This window comes from Sodiomyces alcalophilus, assembly GCF_042370955.1.
Source record: "Sodiomyces alcalophilus JCM 7366 unplaced genomic scaffold ACRALscaffold_2, whole genome shotgun sequence".
In the NCBI taxonomy this organism is placed as follows: Eukaryota; Fungi; Ascomycota; class Sordariomycetes; order Glomerellales; family Plectosphaerellaceae; genus Sodiomyces; species Sodiomyces alcalophilus.
Window position 1 is genome coordinate 5464237 of NW_027263533.1, and position 19773 is coordinate 5484009.

Here is a 19773-nt window from a genome sequence, read left to right on the forward strand (position 1 = left end):
TTCCATTCCCTGAAGAGGTTACCACAGTTACTGGCGTCCGAGTCTTCCATGACGGTTCGAATTTCCGCCGCAACTTGCCCGCATTTCTGAACATACGCCACACGGAGCACCTCTTGCTTCTCCATGATGGCTTCCCTCTCCTTCCGATGGTGCTCTCCCAAGGTTGCTATGGCCTGGCTTGCGTTGTGCATGAACAATTGAGCCACGCGCTCAACATTTCGGGCCCTCGAGTCGAGATGATCCATCAACATCTGCATGGCAATTAGGTCGACCCTGGTTCATCGTGGAAACTGGAGGGGAACTTACTGCGATCATGTCATGTACAGCTTCCGTCAACGCATTCGGCTGAGTGTCTCGCGTCTTCGAATGATTCAACTCGGGCCCTCCACTACACAGCCGCGAGCCCAAGTTGATTCGTCCATTGGTTCGATAGTGCTCTTCCAAGTTTTCTTTGAAGCTGCTTGCCCACTCAGCCGACTCTGGCCTCCTGGATTTAGGTACGGTATCCTCTTGGGGGGATGGATCCGGGTAGCCATCCCCAGTCGGTGGACTCGGGACAAAGTGTCTGGGTAACGACGGCTTTGATGATCCATATTTAGACAGGGCAGCAATGACCCCATGACGGTCTGCACTGCCTATTCCCAGTTCGTTCAAGTCTTCACCCGGTGCTATCTTGTTACGAAACCTCACTCTCTTTCTTGGAGATTCAATCACCCGCAGGTCGTTTTCGCGTTTTCGGGCCTGACGCAGACCGTTTCCCAGGAAGTCAGTCGGACTTTCGCTGGCTTGACTAACCGTGGTCGAGACGAGACCCTCGGTCCGAGCGAAACCATTCTGTGATCTCAAAGTCTTTCCTCCAGAATCGAGAGTGCTAGTAGAGGGCTCGACAGTGAGATTGGAGTCAACAGGACCGGCTTCGTGCTGCGGAGTTTGTAAGAAATTTCCGTTCAAAGTCTCGGTCTGATCACAGGTGATGACTCGTTTCTCTGGCGAAACTGGGCCTTGGGGGGGACAAAAGCGGGCGAGGAACTCGGAACTTGGACTCGGTTTACGCCCCAGATGCTTGGGTTGTGCTGGATGGGCAGGCCTGGTGGGGTGAAATCTGGGCGACAGCGGCGGTGTCTGTGTTCCACCAGGGGGGTTGATATTGGGTGATCCCAGGGACTGAGGGAGAACAACGGGCTGGTCCATCACGGTGGCCGAAGGGGGAGAAACCTCGGGACTGACAGGTAAAGTGTCAGAAGTTCGATCCGGGGATGGGAGCAACTCCTCTTCACAACAGCTTGCTTGCTTTTCTTCGTCGCTTTGATCGGAACTGATGTCAGATGAAATACTGATGACGAAAGATTTCTGCGGCGCGGCTTTAGTTATCTTTGCTTCACACGCAGGCCTCTGCTCGCGTTTGACTGGGATGTATTCTGAGTCGTCGTCACCGCGCACAGGGGAGGTATACTCCCTTGTGCCGTCGTCTCCCCCGTCATCTCCCGCATTGATGTCCACGTCCTCGAAAAGCTCGTCGATGGGTCCTTGACACGTTGAGGCCTCGTTCTGTTTCGTGGAAACGACATCTTCTACTGCCTGGTTCGGCTCGCACGGCCTAGTTCTTACATTTTCCTCCGTCTTGGCATCGGAGGTTTCTTTTGGGGACCTAGCCGGCGGTTCGAGCGGGGAATTTGATGGCGACGACTTGATCTTGGCGCTTTCGGCGCCTTCTTCGGGATCCTTCTCGCGATGGCCTTTCTGCAAACCGCAACTGCCTAGTGTCGTGTCAGGAAGCTTGGCATTATCGATGCATGCTACATCACCCTTGTGTTGATCTCCTATGAGGTCCCTGTCGTTGGTCTCTGTAAGACCCAGAGATGTCTGTTGAGCAGCTCTGTGGTTCTTCTTCTTTATGGTTGGGCGTCCGGGTGGCTCTCTGGTCGTTTTCGACTTCGGCTTCTTGCCAGTTTTTGCTGTGGTTCTCGCATTACGCTGCCGTCGTTTGCTTGGACCTTCACTAGGAAAATCTAGTGGTGCATTGGGGTCAAAGGGTTTCTTTGCGATTTGCCGCGGCTTCTTTCTCTTGTTCTGCATTGGAATGCTTGACTGGGCTCCTTGGACACGAGTCTTGTCTGGACTGGGTTTCGGGGGTACATCCGCAAGGCTAGACTGAGAGTCCTGAACCAGGAGTTCGGGACTCTGAGAGATTCGTCGGGCGATTTTCTCGGGAATCTTCTTCAATGTCGATCTCTTTGCTGTATGAGGCCGTGGGAGTCGCCTCGCTGATTGGGTCTGCGAGGATGCTTCGGGTTTCCCTACAAGCGTGCGTGGACCTGGGATGTCCAGCTTAGCGGTGTTGGCTCTGTCTCCATTCAAAATTTGGACGGTGTCAGAGCCTTGCGGTGATTCTCCTGGCATCTTGGGGGCTGCCACATCTGCGTTACGCTTGCCCTTTCGGGTCCTGCTCGTCCCCACTTCAATATCTGCCGGCTTGCGATCGAGGTTCAGCTTTTTGGAAGAGCTGTCTTCTGGGTAAGGGTCCAAGCACGAGTTTGGGGGATTTTCAAGAGCAGGTCTGTTTGTCTTTCTTGACCGTGGATGAATGACATTGCGAGGAGAGTCATTACGATCAGCGGCGACAGGGGCACCAGTATTGGAGGGATCGGATGGTTGATTCGACGAAACTGCATCGTCATCGCGGAGAGTCTTCATCCCTGCATCTTCTGGTGACGGGCTAATCCTCAGGTTTGCCCAGGAAGACCAGTCCGCTCCAAGTGTGTCTTGGGTTGTTTGGTTCTCCTGGCTCTGGCTCGACTTGAAGGACTGCAACTCGGGCTCACTGATCTTGTCGGACGGTAGGACAGAAGACCAATCGTCTCCAATCAGGGGGATGCGGCTTCTCCTGGGGCTAGGAGGCGACGTAACGTCTATTAGGCGACTGTCATCACTGCCTGCATCACCACGATTGGAGGGCGCAGGACTAGTCAAGAGGTCCCCAATTAGTTGAACGAGGTCTCTTCTTGAGTCTGAATGGGTCGCCTCCACTTCCCCGCCGGGAAAGCTCTCTTCACGTCTGATCGAAATGGAATTGGAACGGTCAGAAGTGGCGAAGAGGTCGCCGAGTTTTACGCTTATCTTCTCGTGAGGAGGAAGAAATTCGTCGTCGCTTTGGGTGTTATCTTCGCGCTCAGAAGTGTGCGGCGCCGTCGTCCAGCCGTCGCCAATTAGGCCAAAGATGGAGCCAGCATCTGGACTTGGCAAACGGGTGGCATATGCGGTTTCATTTGGATCACTCCCTGCAGGCTGCCCGGATGCTCCCGAGTAAAGGTCAAGCTGTCCGATTTGAACGGCCGAGGGCTCTCTTGCCTTGCCCTTCGGACGACGACCATAGACCCTGCCTGGCTTCTTGTGGACAGTGACAGGAGCTTCAGTGACCCCATCGTCTCTGGTCTGTCCTATCTTCGCCATGGTCCTCGTGTCTTCAATAACATCAGCGTCACGGATATGGTATGAACGGGGTGTGCAGTTACTTAGCGGACCATAATGGTCTGGTGTCTATGGGGGGACGCGTCGTGTGTTTGCGGAGAGAAGTAACATGGAAAGATGACGGAAACTTGAGACACTGTGATCAGGGCTAGGTCCTAGGACCACACAGCTGGGGATTTGCAATGTCTGAAAGGGCAGATGTGTCGGGCACATGGTAAGAATGGCAGTAGAGGTCCCGGTGCTGCCTGCCGACAGCAGCACTCGGCGTATCCAAGTACCTAGATAGAGAGTGATACCATGGCACCCATCCCAGACATAGGTACTTCAGATGAACGGGTCGCAACTACCCCGTTGATATGGGTATGTCGAGATGGCCCAGGTCCGAGGTACCTTGGGAAGACTGAGATATTCTGTCTGCAGAGGGAAGGAACGACCCTTTTGCAGGTACCTCTTAAACCTGCGTTAGCAGGCAGAAAGAGAACCAGATGTGGACGTATTTGGAGACACAGTGTTTTATCAAGATTGACCCTGTTTCGATTGCTATTATACTTGGAAACGAAATTCATGCTGAGGGGATTGAGCGTGAATTGGCCCTACTCGTCACTTACAAATCAGGAGTACCTAGTTTTGGTTGTACCATTCTCGTCTAGCGTCGGAGATATTCACGGTGTGGTTACCGAGATTCACCGGTCACCGAGAATCCGTCGGAGAAGCACCTAGAACTCCGCTCCGCCCCATTCATTTCTAGTCTTGTTTTCTAATCCGCCTACTTCGTAAAAAACGTTGATGAGTCTCGTCCTCTTCTTTGCCTCGTTGATCTCCCCCTACTTGGTTTCAAGAGAAGAGTACACACGTGGTATCTGCTGTATCCAGGCTCGCGAGAGCTTTCAGGTACATAGCTAGCTGCAAAAACCTTCGACAGGAACCGTCTTTTCGGGAGTGCGGCAGTGTCAGGCTCGACCAACCAGAACCAACCACCACCAACCACCACCCGTCAACAAAGTCCGACCAACGCTTTGGCCGGCCACCCTCCCCACGACATGGCGCCAATCGAACGACCGAACCAGCCACTCCGCGAACTGCAAGATACTGCAGCGCAGCCTGAGCGACCCTACCCTCCCATCTCGTCCATCCCCCCAACTCCCGACTCCCGACTTCGAGCCCCGCCGACCACGGACACGTCCGTCCTCTACCTCGCCTATGGCTCCAACCTCTCTGCCGAAACCCTCCTGGGCGTCCGCGGTATCCGGCCCATATCCCAGGTCAATGTCTCGGTCCCAACCCTCGATCTGACTTTCGACCTCCCCGGCCTCCCCTACATCGAGCCATGTTTCGCCAACACGGCGATACGCAAGGTTCCCGGCCTACCAGATCCTTCGAAGCCGCCCGCGGTTCCGCCCATCGGCCCCCCTTTCACGACCACCGGGTCGAATGAAGCGATAGATGACGGTCCAGAAGGGAAAGACTCGAGGGTAGAGCGAGCAAAACAACAACAGGAGAACCGCTGGACACAAGGTCTGTTCGGTGTCGTTTACGAGGTAACCCACGAAGACTACGCCACCATCATCGCAACGGAAGGCACAGTCTACACCGACGTTCTGGTCCCTTGTTTCCCCCTCAAGCCGCGCATGGGTTTGCCCGAGAAACCTCCCATCGATGTCCCCAAGCCGTTCCTTGCACACACACTGCTCGCACCCGCCATGCCAGATGTACCCGATGGCGGTAAAGACGGCATGGGAGTCGACGAAGGCGACGGCCCCGATAACCCGCGGAAGAAATGGTACTGGCGCTTCCTCATGCGCCCCGTCCGCCCGGATCCTGATTACGCTCAGCCGTCGGCGCGCTACCTGAAGCTCATCAGGGACGGAGCCAGGGAGCACGAGCTACCCGAAGACTACCAGAAGTATCTACAGAGCCTGCAATCCTATAAACCAACAACCTGGAAGCAAGAGGTTGCGAAAACGCTCGTCGGGTTGGTTTTCGGCCCCGTCCTGCTGTCCAGCATGTTCCTGGCAAAGGCGCTGGCGGACAAGAAAGGCCGACCGCCTCTCTGGCTGGCCGTCTTCATGGGCATGGTGATCAACTTGGTATGGGTGGTATACGATGCTATAATGAAGCCTATTTTTGGGGATGGAGAGCGTACGCAGGAGGAGGGCTCGTCGGCGGCGTATACACGCAGCAGATGGGCTCGGACAAGGAGACCATGGGTGAAGGCACATTACGAGTATGACGAGGAGCAGCTGTCCTTGTGCGAGAAGATCTAGAGGCTGATGTTCTCTCGGGCACGTTGGTATGTATGTTGGTGCTGGTACTCTGGGTGAAGAGTTTTCCCTGTTCCCTGAGGATGGTGGTCTAGTGGGCATACGCCTGCCAATCTAGACAGTCTCCTTCATTCCTCATGCCAGATCCTGTGGCGGAACTGTACATAATCGCCGATAGCGAGCATACTCTGCAGCGTCTAATATCTGCGCAAATAAGTTCATTGTTCCCATTATTGCTCCGTCTGGGATCATTTTCATCAGTCGATGTGGACTGACGGTATGGATTTGAGTGACCTGGACCAATCTTCAACCAGAGATCCGCAAGTCACCCTAAACATACAAGCGCGGCGCTTGCAACAATCCACTCCGGAAAAGTCTGAAATAGGTCAGTGCAAAGAAGCTGGTAGTATCATAGTGTAGTGCAGGCAGGGGATTCGCTAAGCAGACCGCTTCAGGAAAAGGAGTCATGTGGTTTTTCATGCGAGGTTTGAGCCACCTAAGCACTATTGCTTCGTAATCGCCCTTTCCTGATGGCAGGGGAAAAGACTGCAAATCGATCGAGGGACCCAGCCCGGGTCTCTATCTCCGCTGCTGCGGCGGGGGTGTGCTGGCCTATGATTCAGTATCCTGGGGTCGGTGGGGAGCTCCCCCGACCTCCTTGTCTGGGGAAGTGGGACAGCCTGCAGTAGGGTGATGGAAGTGGACTCCCCTGACAGACGACGTCCAGGCGCAGTCTCTCGAGGGCTTTGCATATAATACAAATACAACCTGGTGCCTTCGAGGCTCATCTCGGTCGGTTTAGATGGTGGGATTCCTCTTCAACCACGCTCTCGCCACCAACTTGACAACAACACCCTCAGCTGCTCCATCTCAACCCTAAGTGAGCCAGTCCCGTCGTGTAAGAACTGCGTCGAAAGAAGCAGAGGACTGCATACCTCCGACGCCCTACAGCAAATTCGGTCGAAAACCTCGTTCGCAACCATGGAGTCGCCGTTCGACGCATACTCGAACCCGCACAACTTTCCCCTAACAGTGCAATACCAGTCCGAATACCTCCCATCTCCCCAAACATCCGAACAAACAGAACAGCGACGGGGCGTCGCCACAGCCACAAAACACAAGAAACCCTCCTCCTGCTCCAGACCACCTCGCGTATCGAAGCCTTTAGCCTGTACCGCATGTCGGAGGAAAAAAGTTAAAGTAGGCAGCTATTTCCCACCCAAATTCCTTTTTTTTTCCACCAAAGTATCTTCACGCGGCGGCCATGCAGCTAACACGGAAGTACAGTGCCATCCCAACGCCGACGGTAGACCATGCCGCCTCTGCGTCCGCGCCAGTAATGGTGCGGGGTGTACCTACCCGGCCATCGACGAGCGGAAGCTCTCCAACTCGCGCAAGCTCATCGGCCAGCTTTACGACCGCATAGCTGCGCTCGAAGCCGCCATCCGGAACCACCGGTGTCACACGCTTCCCCCGGAGGCTGGAGGCGTCCCGGTTGGAGCTGGGGCAACGGCGGCTGATGAATGGCTTGCGCAGCAAGGACGGTCGCTCATGCCATCACGCCCGCCTCTGGCATCGCTGAGTGGGGCACAAGAGGGGCCGCCGCATCGGCTGGAATCAGACCCGCATAGTCCCATGTCCTCGACGACGGGGACGTCTGGCGCTGAGGACATGATGTTCATGCTGTGTGGAGATAACCGTTCGCTGGGCTACGTAGGCGAGGGAGGGCTGAGGGACACGGGAGGAAGAGGAGGGGAAGGGGAAGGAGGAGGCGGAGAAGGGCGAGAAGAGGGAGGAGGGCCTTGGAATTTTCCATCGCCGCCATATGGTGAGGTTGGCGAGCTTCCACTCCCAGGCCACTGGAATGGAGCATGAAGTCCTCCGTTTTCGAATTGGCATTCGCGGGTCTGTTTGCCAGACGGGTTTCCCTCGGCCCTCACCTTGTTTCTAGCGTCCGCTGGGTCAAGCCATTGTACCAAGCACGTGGTTCGGCCTTGCACTGTCTTGTATCTCAAAAGCACACGCTCTATTGAGAAAATGAAGTCTAGCCCTTCCCGGGCGAATCTATGAATGACCTGTGACTGGGAGCCGGTTGTTCTATTCCCGACATCTGGCCTCCCCGTAACACGTGGCAATGAAGTCGGTGTCGTGGGATTCGGGAAGCTACCTATTGCGGGATAAGAGGGGGAATCTGGGGAAGAGGCGCCACTATTCCCAAGTAGGAAAAGACGTAGAGGCATGGAGACTACCGCGCCTCTAAAGAGAGGTTAATGAATCATTGGTAGCCAATTTGCCAAGATATCTGCCCAGACGGTTGGGAGGGCGGTTGAAGACTTCCGTGAGTCTCTCGGTTCCCTTTTGCAATCCGGTCACAGCTCTGTACGCATTCGGATTCTTACAACATATGGTTATAAAACAGGGTGTTCCCCATGGAGCAGGCATTGTCCTCACGACATGCGCATGTCGCAGAAGGCTTTTGGTCTGAAGCAACTCGGACAAGTAACCACTGCGGGTGTATGTATAGGTGCTACCCACCGCTTGAATGCAAAGGTCGAGACGAGCGAGACGCACTTCCGACGGGCCATGGGCGCTTACACTGAGGAGTCGTCCTACCCTACAGTAGCTGGAAGATAATATAGGAGGAATCTGACGCCCTTTGCGAACCTGACCGAACTGCCCACGATCATGGAGACGAAGAATTTCGTGGCATACCCTGCTCTGCTTGCATGCCGTACCTGAAGGACAGCCGAATAGGTAGGTCATGAATACGCTTTTGTGCATGAATGTCGGTCGGTCTCCCAGAGCATGGTGACTAGATGGACTCCAGCAGAAAACGGGCAGGCCACGTCTCGGCAAAGTATGCTTGCGGGCAGAAAACGGGTCATTGGCGTCATGCTACCTGCGTCGAGCTTTATTACCATCGAGAATCTCGTGCAAATGGCAGGAGGGGAATGCGTGGTATGTGTGAATGCAAAACACTACGGGACCCTGCTCATGTCTGGGAGAGCGGCTGTCATGAAAGAAGACCCCGAAAGATCCCCTCGAGCTACACGTACAGGCAGCTGGAGGTCACGATGGGGAACTGGCCTCTAGGTAAGCGTTGGCCCAGGGATCTGGTAGGAAATGAGCCTCCGATCAAGCCGCTCCAGAAACTGTCTCGTGTAGAACAAACACACCCTGTCATCGGTTGCTGCTATTCAGGACACCCGATTTGGCTGGTGTTTCCAGAGGAATGAGGTTGCTGACGGACCCGCTATTGGGGGCCACTGATGTGCGCTACGTTTATTCGTACACTACCTCTAGAGACACCGGAACAAAACTGAGAGGGTGGGAATGGCAGATCAACACTACCCGGAAGCAGAACGACGGATACGACCGTCACCATTAGGAGTTGAGGTGGCCTAGTGGGACAAACGCTGCAAACAAAACAAAATAAAAATAAAAAATAAACCCCGTGCTCCTCGTGTTGGTGTAGAACGACAGCAAAGGGAACATTGTCATGGTTTCTCAGCCATATGAAAGGGAGTTGGATGATTGTCCCAGCATAGGCCCCAAAGTTACCCCAGACGGATAATAAGTAAAGAAAATAGCAGAAAATGGTTGAGTGGGCGATGGGTGCTTCGTATGCCTCCTCTTGACAAGGTAAGAACAAGAAAAAGGAAATGGAAGGAAAAAAGGAAAAAAAAAAAAAAGAAATGAAATGAATGAGAGATGACCAAGTCAAAGCATTCAAGCCCCTGCAAAGGACAAAAATGCAAAAATGTTGGGGCGTCACCGGGGATTGAACCCGGGACCTCTTGCAAGTTTGAGCACTTTTCAGCAATCCCAAAGCAAGAATCATACCTCTAGACCATGACGCCATTTGAATGTATGAGTGTCAGTCGATATGTCAGCCTAAGTACGTTACTGGTTGACAGCCAACCAGCGGCAGTCGGACAGGCCTGGTCCTTGAGATAGCCAGAGTAGGATGAGGTTTCTACGTAATTACGTTGTATTCGTAAATTCGGAAATAAGAAAGGGGGCAGAGCCGACAGAGGCCAAGTCGATCAAGGAGAGGACGGCTAAAAAACGACGTTTGAAAAGAAAAAGACACTCGGCGGCGTTTATTCTTACGAGGACTAACTAGTAATTAATTTGACACGTTACATCTACGGGTTCAAGTGACGCTAGAGATGCGCGGCTACGATACGACCGCGGAAGTAAGGTGAGCCAAGAGATGCCACCTCGCAATGGCAGCCAAGATCCCAGGGCTGAGCCTTCTCACGTAGCAGCAGCAAATATGTCTTCGGCCAAGGTTTAGCCAAGAACTGCCAGTGGGCGACCGAGCGGCAGTGGCACATCAATGACGGAGAGGCGCGCACGTACGAAATACTTGGGCGATACCGTAGTGAGATTTCGCGGGATACGGTACGCAATACCGCCATCGTAATGCTGAGTGAAGGACAGCTCAGCCATATTGGCCCAGCGCCGACCTCGTCGCAGCGATGCAAAACGCTGGTGAGTATCCCCAGGATCGTTCGCCGTATAACCTGGTTCTGGGCCCGATTAGAAGACATTGAAAGATTGAAAGGTCGCCTTGCTCGCCACGACACTACACGGACCATAGTCACTCGGAGTTCCACGACCTATCCTCACGTCCTCACGCCCTCACGGGGAATATACCAAAATACAAAGGGCACTCGAGCACTGGTTTACGATAGGACATCTAGGTGCTTACCGAGCACCTTATTCTGCAGCGGTGCAGTGCCGAATCCCTTGGTCGCTAGTTACAGAAACGGCGAAGTGAGACCTATCAACAACCAAGACGGATCTTCTTCAACGATGTCTAGCGTCTTGCTTCATCTTGTAGTGTACACTATCTAGACTACACGTGTACCGAGGCAGTACGTAGACGTAGTTAGCCCAGAAAAAGCCGGCCACCTCGACGGGTTCGTTTGCACCTGAGGGAAGAAAGCGAAAGAGACTTGTTACTTCGTAGGCTGGCGGTTGGAATGGGTGCAGGGGTTGATACGGAGGAGAGGAGGAGATTGCTTCGTGCATCCTTCCAGGGAATGTATGGGAACTATCCGTATGTACTCCCTATGTATCGTCTACACAACCTTATTAATGTACCGACTGCACACCAACTTTCCCGGCGACATCTGTTGTCTGTTGTCACACGTCATCTTGTGCTGACGCTCCCAGAAATGGAGCCAATCAGCACAAGTACTGTCTACTTCATGTGAAGGGCAACAAACGGAACTTTTCCAAGGTTTCCACTTTTTTAAGGCCAAGTTCCAGGATTGTAGCCTTGAATTCCCCTCAGCGCCTAAGTAGCGGGTACCTCGGAAGACAGGCCGGGGTGGAATGCAGCCATCTCCGCTTGTAGACTTGACTTCTGTTGGGTCTCGACTCTCGCGTGATTTTATGCCTTTCTCTCCTTCCATTCTCCCGACCCCATCTCGCACTTCCCGAATCTTCCCCATGCACTCTCGCATACTGTTCCATCTTTCACACCGCTGGACTCGCTCGCTTCAAGTCCGACCGACCAGTCGATAACGGCGTTACCCTCGCTTTCGCCGTCGACAGGACCTTTTTTCTCTTTCCTTGGACTTTACTACTTCGCCAAGTCCAACCAAACCAAACGCCTTACCGTCGCTCGTTTTCCTCGCTCGATAAGCCGACCGTCCTTTGCCCGACTCCAAGTCCTGTCCACCTCGAGGCAAACGAATCCAGTCACCCACCATTTAATTTCGTCGTGATTCTCAGCTTTCTTCTTACCCATTCCGGGCATCCTCTTCACTCGTCTCTATCGTACGTTGTGTGACAGTCACCATCAAAGTGCCAGCCAAGCAACCAATCGTCATCCGTTCAAAACACCCGCGTCATCGAACCGAACCTCTCTCTTCATCATATCGCGATCCGGTGCCGAGCCTCCTATTCGATTCTCTTATTCACCTCCACGATCCAACGAACGTACTTTGGCGTTCAGTGCCATCACGTCTCCTCCCTACGATTGCTGCGCACCCGGATTCGAGGCTCTTCCCATATAGTCGTCCGGCCTTGGCGTCAGCGTCATCATCTCTCACTCCGCCCCTTTTCCCTCATTGGAGTCCTCCCTTCGCAAGCTTCTTTCGCAGGCTCTTGCATTCCCGTCCTCTCCCCCCCAATTCGTAAAGCACAATGGGTAGGTGATGACATTCTTTGCCCCGTAATCTCCGTGCTCGCTCTCGTTCTGGACACTGACGTTTCTGTACAACAGCCGAAGCAAGCCCTCCATCAACCACCCTCATTCCCTTCGCCGACCTCCCCGATTGCGCTTTCAACTGCGGTGTCCTCCACGATGCCAACGGTGCCTGTGTTCCTCCGGTCGTACAACAGGTAGACGCCAACTGCTTCTGCAACTTCGGCCCCTTACAACCCTGGAAACAAGGAATCGGGGGCGTCTGCGACTACGCTGCGTGTCAGGATGCCGAATTCTCCAGCATCCAGGGCTGGTTCACTAGCTTCTGCAATGGCGGCGCAGCTCATGGCGCCAGTACTACCACCAACGCCGACCCCGGCGCCGAAGCTTCTGCCACCCCTGGCTCTGATAAACAAACCGGCGGTGGTGGTGGCGGTGGTGGTGGCGGTGGTGGTGGCGGTGGTGGTGGCGGCGGCGATTGGTGAGTCAACTGTTCCTGCTGCCACTGATTCTCTCCTCCCTTCCCACGCTGACCGCGTTCCCCGTATACAGGATTTCCAATCACTGGCGCTGGGTCATTGGCATTGTCATCATGGTTGTCGGCATCGCCGCCATCTGGGTGGGCGCATGCATCTGGCGTCGTCGCTACCTGAAACGCAGGGAACGCGCGAGCCAGTTCGGCAAGCATACCTCCGCGACGGCTTTTCCCGCAGCTGGCGGCTCTTCTCAACACGCCGGCGACTTGGGAGCCGTCTCCCCCGAGAATGCCGGTCCCGGCGTCTTCATGCCCGGCGCCGCGGCCAACTACTCCGACAAACCAGCGAAAGAGAAGAAGTGGGTGGTCAAGGACCGAACGTGAGAATTGGACTGGAAGATTTCTCATGTTTGGTATCTCTTGTTCCATTGGCTCTGCTTTTGTTTGTCCTGTACACGATTGTCTTCCTCACATCCACATGTTTGTGGAAACGGACCGGGTTTCGAACGATTTACTCTACATCAATTTCTGAAAACCCCCAAGCAAACCGATCTATACACGGCTGTAACCCGGGCGAGACGGCGTTTAAGGAATGGGCGAGTCGGCTGGCAATGGGATATAAGGACGGACGGGTTAACGACGACTATTTCAGGCGGCACCGAATAAGTCCGACGTTGAACCATCACGCCCTGGTTTTGTTTTCTTGTTTGTTTCCCCTGGGCTTTCGATTCCCACTTGCAGCCTATCCTCCTCGAACCAGGATTCGAGATGGAAGACGGGGACAAGGTTCGACCATGGCAGAAAAAGCAGGATTTTCTTTTCATTGTTCTTTCTTTGGGGATACACATACTATCGGCTCTTGGGATTTTCGCTTTAGGTACCCGGTTGTCTTAGCATCTCACGCAGGGAGTTGGCCTATATCAGTTCATTTTCCAGTTCATTTGATCGTGGTATCCGTTTTGCTCACGGGCATCGACCAAGAAACCTGCCCAACAATGTCATCATTCCAACGGTGGCCTTGATATGGGCCAAGTAAAGTGATATAGAATTGGTATTATTGCGGACTGCGTTTTGGAGGCGGGAATGGAGATTGTCTTGGAAATACAGGGACTGAGACACTGTCATGAACTATACAGTGAGTATTCTAGACTCCTAGCCTACAAGCAATGCTCCCGCCATGCCGCCTTGTATCGTCATACCTTCTATCGGCCATTCTCGACCAAGTCAGCAGCGGCCTTTGGCTTCACAACCCCCTGCCGCTGTACACGCCACGGAACGGTTCCCTACTTCGACCGCGTGGGCAAGAAGAAGCTTCCCTTGGCGCCCTGTTCCTTCGCCGCGTCCATGTACAAGTCGATGAGGCATGCCGCCGACCAAGCTTGCGTACCGCACTGCCAAGGGAGAAGAACGAACCCGTGTTAGTACTCATTCCACTGCATTCTTTTGACATTCCGACTGCATGGTAAACGTAGGGATTCAGACTTACCGAGTCGGGACAGAATTCGCCGTTCTTCTGGGTCAACTCCGCAAGACCGGCCCAGACACTCTCGCGAATCATCTTTTTGCATCCCATGAGCCGCCGGGTGACCTGCTGGAACGCCTCGGTCCGGCCCTCCTCCGTGTCCCGCCGCTGCAGGTCAAACTTGAGCAACGCCCGCAGGAAGAAGCCCGTCGGCCACAGCCACTCGGGACCCTGGTGGTAGTTGCGTCCCTTGGCCGTGGCGAAGTCGTCGCTGTCCTCGCTGTTCACGTAGTACGGCCGGTAATTCAGGTCGGCCGGGTCGAGTGTCGCCATGCCCGTGGGGCCTCGGAGCACCTTGTCCGCGACGCTCAGAGCGTGTATCCCATGACCGGGATCGAATAGATCCGGCGCCACCGTCATGGCGATGGTGAAGTTGGGCCGGAGCTGGTAGTCCTCATACTCTTTGCCGGAGCGGTAGAGGTCCTTGTAGATCCCGCGGCGGTTGATGATGGCCGGATTCACATCGTACTGCGCATCCTCCTTCGACGAGAGCGGCACAAAGTAGCACCGCTCAAAGTTGGTCTTGATGAGGTCGGCCCAAGCATCGAATCGGATGGACGAACCGTCGGCTCGCGTAACGCCGTCATACCTGTATTTCCCTTCGGCGTGACTCTTGGACAGCCATACAAGTGTGCTGTAGAGGAGGCCTGTGATCTCTACAGCCGCACCATCGCGTGGTGTCCCAGGCACACCCTTGGACCCGGCGCGAGTGCTTTCGCCCATCTTGTCCATCCAGGTGCCGCAATTCTGCTGATTGCCACCGAAAAGGATACCGTTGTCCCAGTCGACCTTGATATCAATGTTGAAGCCCTCGTCCGTCATCTGAGAGTCAAGCTCCGGGCCAGCATTGGCTTCGCGGTACGACATGCCAGCGGCGTGTCTCTGCATGGCCTCCTGGATGATGTCCTCGATCGTGCTTTCCTTGGAGTAGGCTCGCGGATCGTCCACGTCAAACCAAGTGTCGTCATATGGAAGAAACCTCCGTTTCACTTTCGCCTGGAGCAAGCCGAAACCCTCCGGTGCGAATTTGGTATACTCCTGGATGCACTGGAGGAAGAACCACACCGAATCTCGCGAGTTGTATCGGGGAGCGATCCCGCTGTTCAGCAGGTTGGGGATCTGCCCGTGCTTCAACACGCTGGCAAAAGCGAATATGTGCTCCCTCGCCTCGTCGAAGCGTCCCGTGCCGAGGTACATGCCCCGGAGAGAAATGAAGATGTCGCGTCCCCAGCACCGCGCCCACTCTACTGCGAAGTGGGCCAACCCAGCCGACTGTGACGGCACAACCTTCTTCGGATACAGAGACGCAGACTTGACCGTGCCGGTCAGCTGCACCCCGACCATGGCCAGACTGTGCAGGAACCACTGGCCGCCTCTGACGTTCTCGCTGGTCAGTTCAATGCCGCGCTCCCATGCCGCCCTGTACGCCGTCCTCAGTACCAGACCGAAGTACCGGGGCAACAGGAAACTAGGAATGCGCCGGAGCGCATCGAACCTGTCCTTTAGCCACGCAGCCGGTTTGCCCAACCTCTCGTTACCGGGCTTTGTGGCGAGCCGTTCGAGTCGACCAACGATGTAGTCCAGCGCCCATTGACCTTCCCGCAAATGGCGGCAGAGCGGATGGGCCAGGTTGTTTTCCGCGATGATATCCTTGAGCAGACTCCACCAACCCTGGAGGCCAGCATATACCAGCTTGCCATGCCCAGGCACATCGTAACAGCCGTCTTTGCCGTCGCTGCTATCCCTTTCTTCGGCCTCGCATCTGTACAGCACGAGGTTGAGATCGACGAGATTGAGACTCGCGAAAGCCTTCTTGGCCCCCGAGGTCACATAGCTGTCGAGTCCCGTGGAGTGTTCAGCGGCGGGTATCCAGGTTTCGAAAAGGGCGATGCTTCCAGGCGGAAACTTGTCAAGCACCGTAATGATGGTGTCTTCGCCCTTGGTCTCCATGCGAACACCCGGTACGTCGACGACGCGACTGGGAAGACCTCTGAGATACCGTTTATCTTCGAGTACGGCCCTCGTCGTCTCCTCGGTCGCGTCGACTTCCAGCATCCAGCTTCCCAGATGCCGGGCCCGCGTTCCGGTGAGATGAACCGCGCTGAATGCACCGTTTCCATTTCCATAACCTGGAAAGGCGGTATGCGCGATCAGGAAGTAGCCTTTCCTCGACTCGGGATGTACCCTATGGACGGTGATGTATTGACCTTCGTGATGGACGTGCGTTTCGTCGTAGCCATCTTTGCCCATCAGGGTGTGGATCTGATTGAGGAGTTTCTTGATGCCGCCAATTCCGTTCTTGCCTGCGCCAGTTCTCACTGGCCTGTCGGAAGATTCCGAGGTGTATAGTCGGGTCTCGTTGACGAGGTCAATCAGTTTCGGGTAGATCTCGTCGTATCCCATGACGCTTCCGGTGGCACTCGCACACATGCCGACGAGGGCAGTGTTGGGCAAGGTATCCCGAGCATCCCGCTTCTGCGCCGGGGTTTCGTTATCGTGGGTACAGTCCATAAAGAGGGCGTGGACAGGCACCGGCTTGATCCGGCGGATGATCTCGCGTGACGAGAAGTGCGAGTTATCGTGGTCAAACTCGCCCTGAGAAGCGGTGGGGCTGACCGGCGACTTTCCGTCGACCCGCAAGACTTCGTCGACCTCAAAGCTCCCAATGGGCCTTCCGCCATGCCTATGCACAAGTCTGCTCAGTTCGGCGGTGCTCCAGGCTTGCATGGCCTCGCGGATGAGGGAGCTCAGACCGAGCCTCTTCACGAAAACATAATCCATTTCTTCGGAACCTGTAAAGAGTTCCGCAACAACATAAAGATCGGGCCTGACGCGCCGCGCCTCGTCCAGGATGTGCTCGGCGACGTGGATAGGGGTGGAATGGGCATTATCAATCCGCAAGCCAGCAAAGTATTTGGCCAACGTGCGAGCATACGTCGTCATGTAGTCCCAGAGGAAAGGACTGTCAGCCGGCTTATCACCGTACCGAAGCTTGACACAGTCGCCCCAGACGATGACTTCTCGCCTGAGATAGACGCGGGACTCGGGGCCGGCATTGTCGATCATGGCGTTACCGGCCCACACCCATCCGTTATTCACAAGGACGAGCTCCTCCTTCTTGTGCTTTGAGGTGACATCGTTTTGCGGCAAGCGGGTGAAGTACGTCTCGATGAGCGGATTCTTGTCGTTGATCTCACCCAGCTTGGGCCCATGGTCGTCGAGGCGACAGTATTTGATGCGGTTGAAGAGCTGTTCTAGTATCTCCTTGATCTCGTCATCGTACTCGTTATAGAAAGGCAAGTTGACCTCGTCCAGAATCGACAAAATTGTTGTCCGGGCGGCAGATTGGTCCGGCGTCGGGCCTGTGTCTCCCTCGTAGCGGCCAAAGATGGCAGACAAGAGGGCTGCAGCGACAGTGGGGTTGACCGCCCTCCTGTAGCGCTCCCCTAGACGATCCTGGTTCAGTATTCCGTGCTTGATGAGAAATTCCGCTTGTTCTTTGAGGCTGGCATTCTTCAAGCCGATGACACCATCGGGACCAAGAGCACCTTCCGGGAACTCGACACGACCGGCCACCCAAGCATCCACGGCATTGTCAGCATCTCGGTCGACGTCGATGGCGTAAAACTCCCAGAGACGGATTTCGGCAATGACCTGTTTCTTGATCGCATCCATAATCAACATGAGGTCGTCGATGTCCTTGAGCTGGGTTGGGAGGCCAAGCTGCTGTAAGTTGGAGCCGAGTTCCAAGAGCTTCGTGTCCAAGAGATACGCCGACTCGAGCCAGGGAGCCGTGATCAAGTTGTATCCCGCCTCCGGGTGCTCCAGCAGCCAGGCACTGTTATGGGCCGTGTGGTTGAGGACAATATCGGTCAGACTCAATAGAGAGTGGTTCTTCTCCAAGCTGTTCACCATCTCTTGGACGTCCTTCTCGCCACGCGGAAAACAAACCGGATCCCAGGTCAATTGGTCGTACAAACTAAAAGGGGAGTTGGAAGCGCCTCGAACTTGCAGCGGGGTGAAGTGAATCATGTTGTAGCCGCGATCGCTAATGCCGCCGAGATGGCGCTCCCAGTCCTTCGGGTATTCGCCCATGAACTTGCTTATGACAGTGAAAACGGAAAGTGCAGGGAGGGGCAGTGGTCGACCGTCGAGCATGAGTCTGGGGGCAACATCGATGTAATAGTGTGGGGTCTCCTTGTACGTCGATTTGGCCGGGCCATCGACGCGCAAGTCGCTAGCCAGGTCGGGGAGTTCGGCATACGTGGTGTAGAAGGAATACGCGCCAGCTTGGAAGATGGGGATTGAGATTTCAAGCGTACGGTTGAAGTCAGGGATGAGTCTGGAGTGCCAGGGTCAGGATGAGAAACAAGATAGAAGGGGCATGGGTTGGAAGAGAAGAAAAAGAAGGGAAAAAGGGGCCCTACTTGAACTCCCTGAATTTGTCCCGACGAAACTCAGCGCCCTGCTCCGGGATATTGATCCATAGGCTCCCATGGCGGCAGATGGATGATGTGCCCTCGATGGTGAAGCGGACGATGACGGGATCGCGGGACTTGGGGGCGATGTAGATGTATTCGCCGGCGATTTGGGGCGAGCCATCGTCGTTGAGGGGGAGCAAATAGACCTCGTTGGAGACCATCGTCTTGGGTATCATAGTTAGCGAATGGACGCAGGAGCTTCGTGCTCCACGGACGACAGCCTGACAGGCAACAAGGACCAAGTGAGAGGCGTGGTGCGAGTTGCCCCAACAAAGTGCTGGCGAGGACGTGGTGGAAAGGTGGAAGAGGAAAGGACACCGGGGAAGCTAATGACAGAACATTGGAAGCCCAGATACATGAAGATGTGTAGAACAAGATGGAGTAGGCATTAAACCAGATAACGGTGAAGGCGAAGAAGAGAATGAAGATGAAGCATGAGGCTGGAGGCCGTTGGCTAGGGCTAGGGAGTGGCTAGGGGGTAAGGAGATGTATGGTATGACCGGGAACTCTCCTGGATGTTTGGGGAGGCAGCGAAACAGGACAACAGCCACTCAAAAGGGGCGGCAAGCAGGACTCGGGTTGCGCAAGATTTTTGGTTTTGGAGTGGGTTCACGATGTATGTCGATAGCTGTTGTGCCAATAGAGCAATCAATGACCCAGCCTCAAGCGTCCGTCAAGCCGCGAACGTCGAGGAAAGCATCCTTGGATCTTCCTGATACGAGCAAGAGAAGGGGAAAGTCTGTGATGGGAAGAGTTGAGCTCCCAGCGTGACGATAAGGAGAGGAAAAGAAAAGACACGAAAAGAAAACGAAGGACAGGGAAACGAGAAATATAGGACGATGTGGTGGAGGTACGACACAAGACCGAGGGGGGAGCCAGGCGAACCAGTGCAGTGCTGATGACAGACAGACATGAACCTCAAGGCTTTTCCTCGTGGATCCCATGTCCTTTTCTGTCGTTCAACGCAATATCCCCATCCCATAAGATGCCACTTTTGTTCCGACTTTTTTTCCTGACCTCAATATACTCCGTAGAGGAGAAGCAGAGTGGAAGCCATAGGATGGGGTGGTCTGACGAGGCGTGCCACTGGCGTTTCAGTAGCATGTTCCGTCGTTCATGTCCCCTCTCACAATACGGGCTGGTCTAACGTTGGTAGCCGGAAGAAAAGGTCGATAAGCACCACTAGGTGCGTTGTGTGACACTTTGTGTGTAGGCAAGGTAATTCATGGCATGGCCATCGTGAGCCAGGTAGGTTGGGGGGGCCGTGCGAAGGAACGTGAACTGTAGCGAGACTCGATAGGAGGGCTTTCACTCACTTTGTCACTTCGTCAAGCCTCTGTGGACTATGTGGAAGCTAGATGGAAGCCAGGGACGCCGAGGTGGGTGGTTGGAAGGTCGACCTC

The 19773-nt window shown here is 54.8% G+C and overlaps 5 protein-coding genes and 1 non-coding gene across 6 annotated transcripts; 2 read left to right on the plus strand and 4 right to left on the minus strand.

Annotated features, from left to right (window-relative positions):
• Window positions 1–262: 262 nt before the first annotated feature.
• ACRALDRAFT_208109 (uncharacterized protein) lies at window positions 263–4108 on the minus strand (the record flags this gene model as incomplete). The annotated part of the gene is made up of 7 exons (XM_071022395.1): window positions 263–305; window positions 338–3441; window positions 3522–3595; window positions 3634–3709; window positions 3765–3868; window positions 3962–4035; window positions 4077–4108. 7 exons carry the CDS (start codon window positions 4106–4108, stop codon window positions 263–265), a joined length of 3507 nt encoding a protein of 1168 aa, XP_070878050.1.
• A 148-nt stretch (window positions 4109–4256) lies between these two features.
• On the plus strand, window positions 4257–5955 carry ACRALDRAFT_1062087 (uncharacterized protein). The gene has a single exon (XM_071016535.1). It carries the CDS (start codon window positions 4509–4511, stop codon window positions 5730–5732), a length of 1224 nt encoding a protein of 407 aa, XP_070878051.1. The 5' UTR covers window positions 4257–4508; the 3' UTR covers window positions 5733–5955.
• Window positions 5956–9495: 3540 nt separating this feature from the next.
• On the minus strand, window positions 9496–9589 carry ACRALDRAFT_t96. The gene has a single exon. It is a non-coding gene; the product is annotated as a tRNA-Pro (tRNA).
• A 43-nt stretch (window positions 9590–9632) lies between these two features.
• ACRALDRAFT_2017880 (uncharacterized protein) lies at window positions 9633–11085 on the minus strand (the record flags this gene model as incomplete). Its single annotated transcript, XM_071019912.1, has 13 exons — window positions 9633–9670; window positions 9762–9790; window positions 9871–9877; window positions 9922–10036; window positions 10068–10223; window positions 10284–10320; window positions 10365–10415; window positions 10454–10459; window positions 10500–10565; window positions 10606–10808; window positions 10853–10941; window positions 10967–11018; window positions 11053–11085. 13 exons carry the CDS (start codon window positions 11083–11085, stop codon window positions 9633–9635), a joined length of 882 nt encoding a protein of 293 aa, XP_070878052.1.
• Window positions 11086–11969: 884 nt separating this feature from the next.
• Window positions 11970–12751, plus strand: ACRALDRAFT_1069171 (uncharacterized protein; the record flags this gene model as incomplete). The annotated part of the gene is made up of 2 exons (XM_071017638.1): window positions 11970–12373; window positions 12445–12751. Coding segments are annotated over 2 exons (711 nt in total), but the record flags the coding sequence as incomplete, so codon positions are not given.
• An 899-nt stretch (window positions 12752–13650) lies between these two features.
• On the minus strand, window positions 13651–18546 carry ACRALDRAFT_2099670 (glycoside hydrolase family 13 protein; the record flags this gene model as incomplete). Its single annotated transcript, XM_071022965.1, has 3 exons — window positions 13651–13758; window positions 13854–18231; window positions 18317–18546. The coding sequence occupies 3 exons, from the start codon at window positions 18544–18546 to the stop codon at window positions 13651–13653; spliced, it is 4716 nt and encodes a 1571-aa protein (XP_070878054.1).
• Between the last annotated feature and the right edge of the window lie 1227 nt (window positions 18547–19773).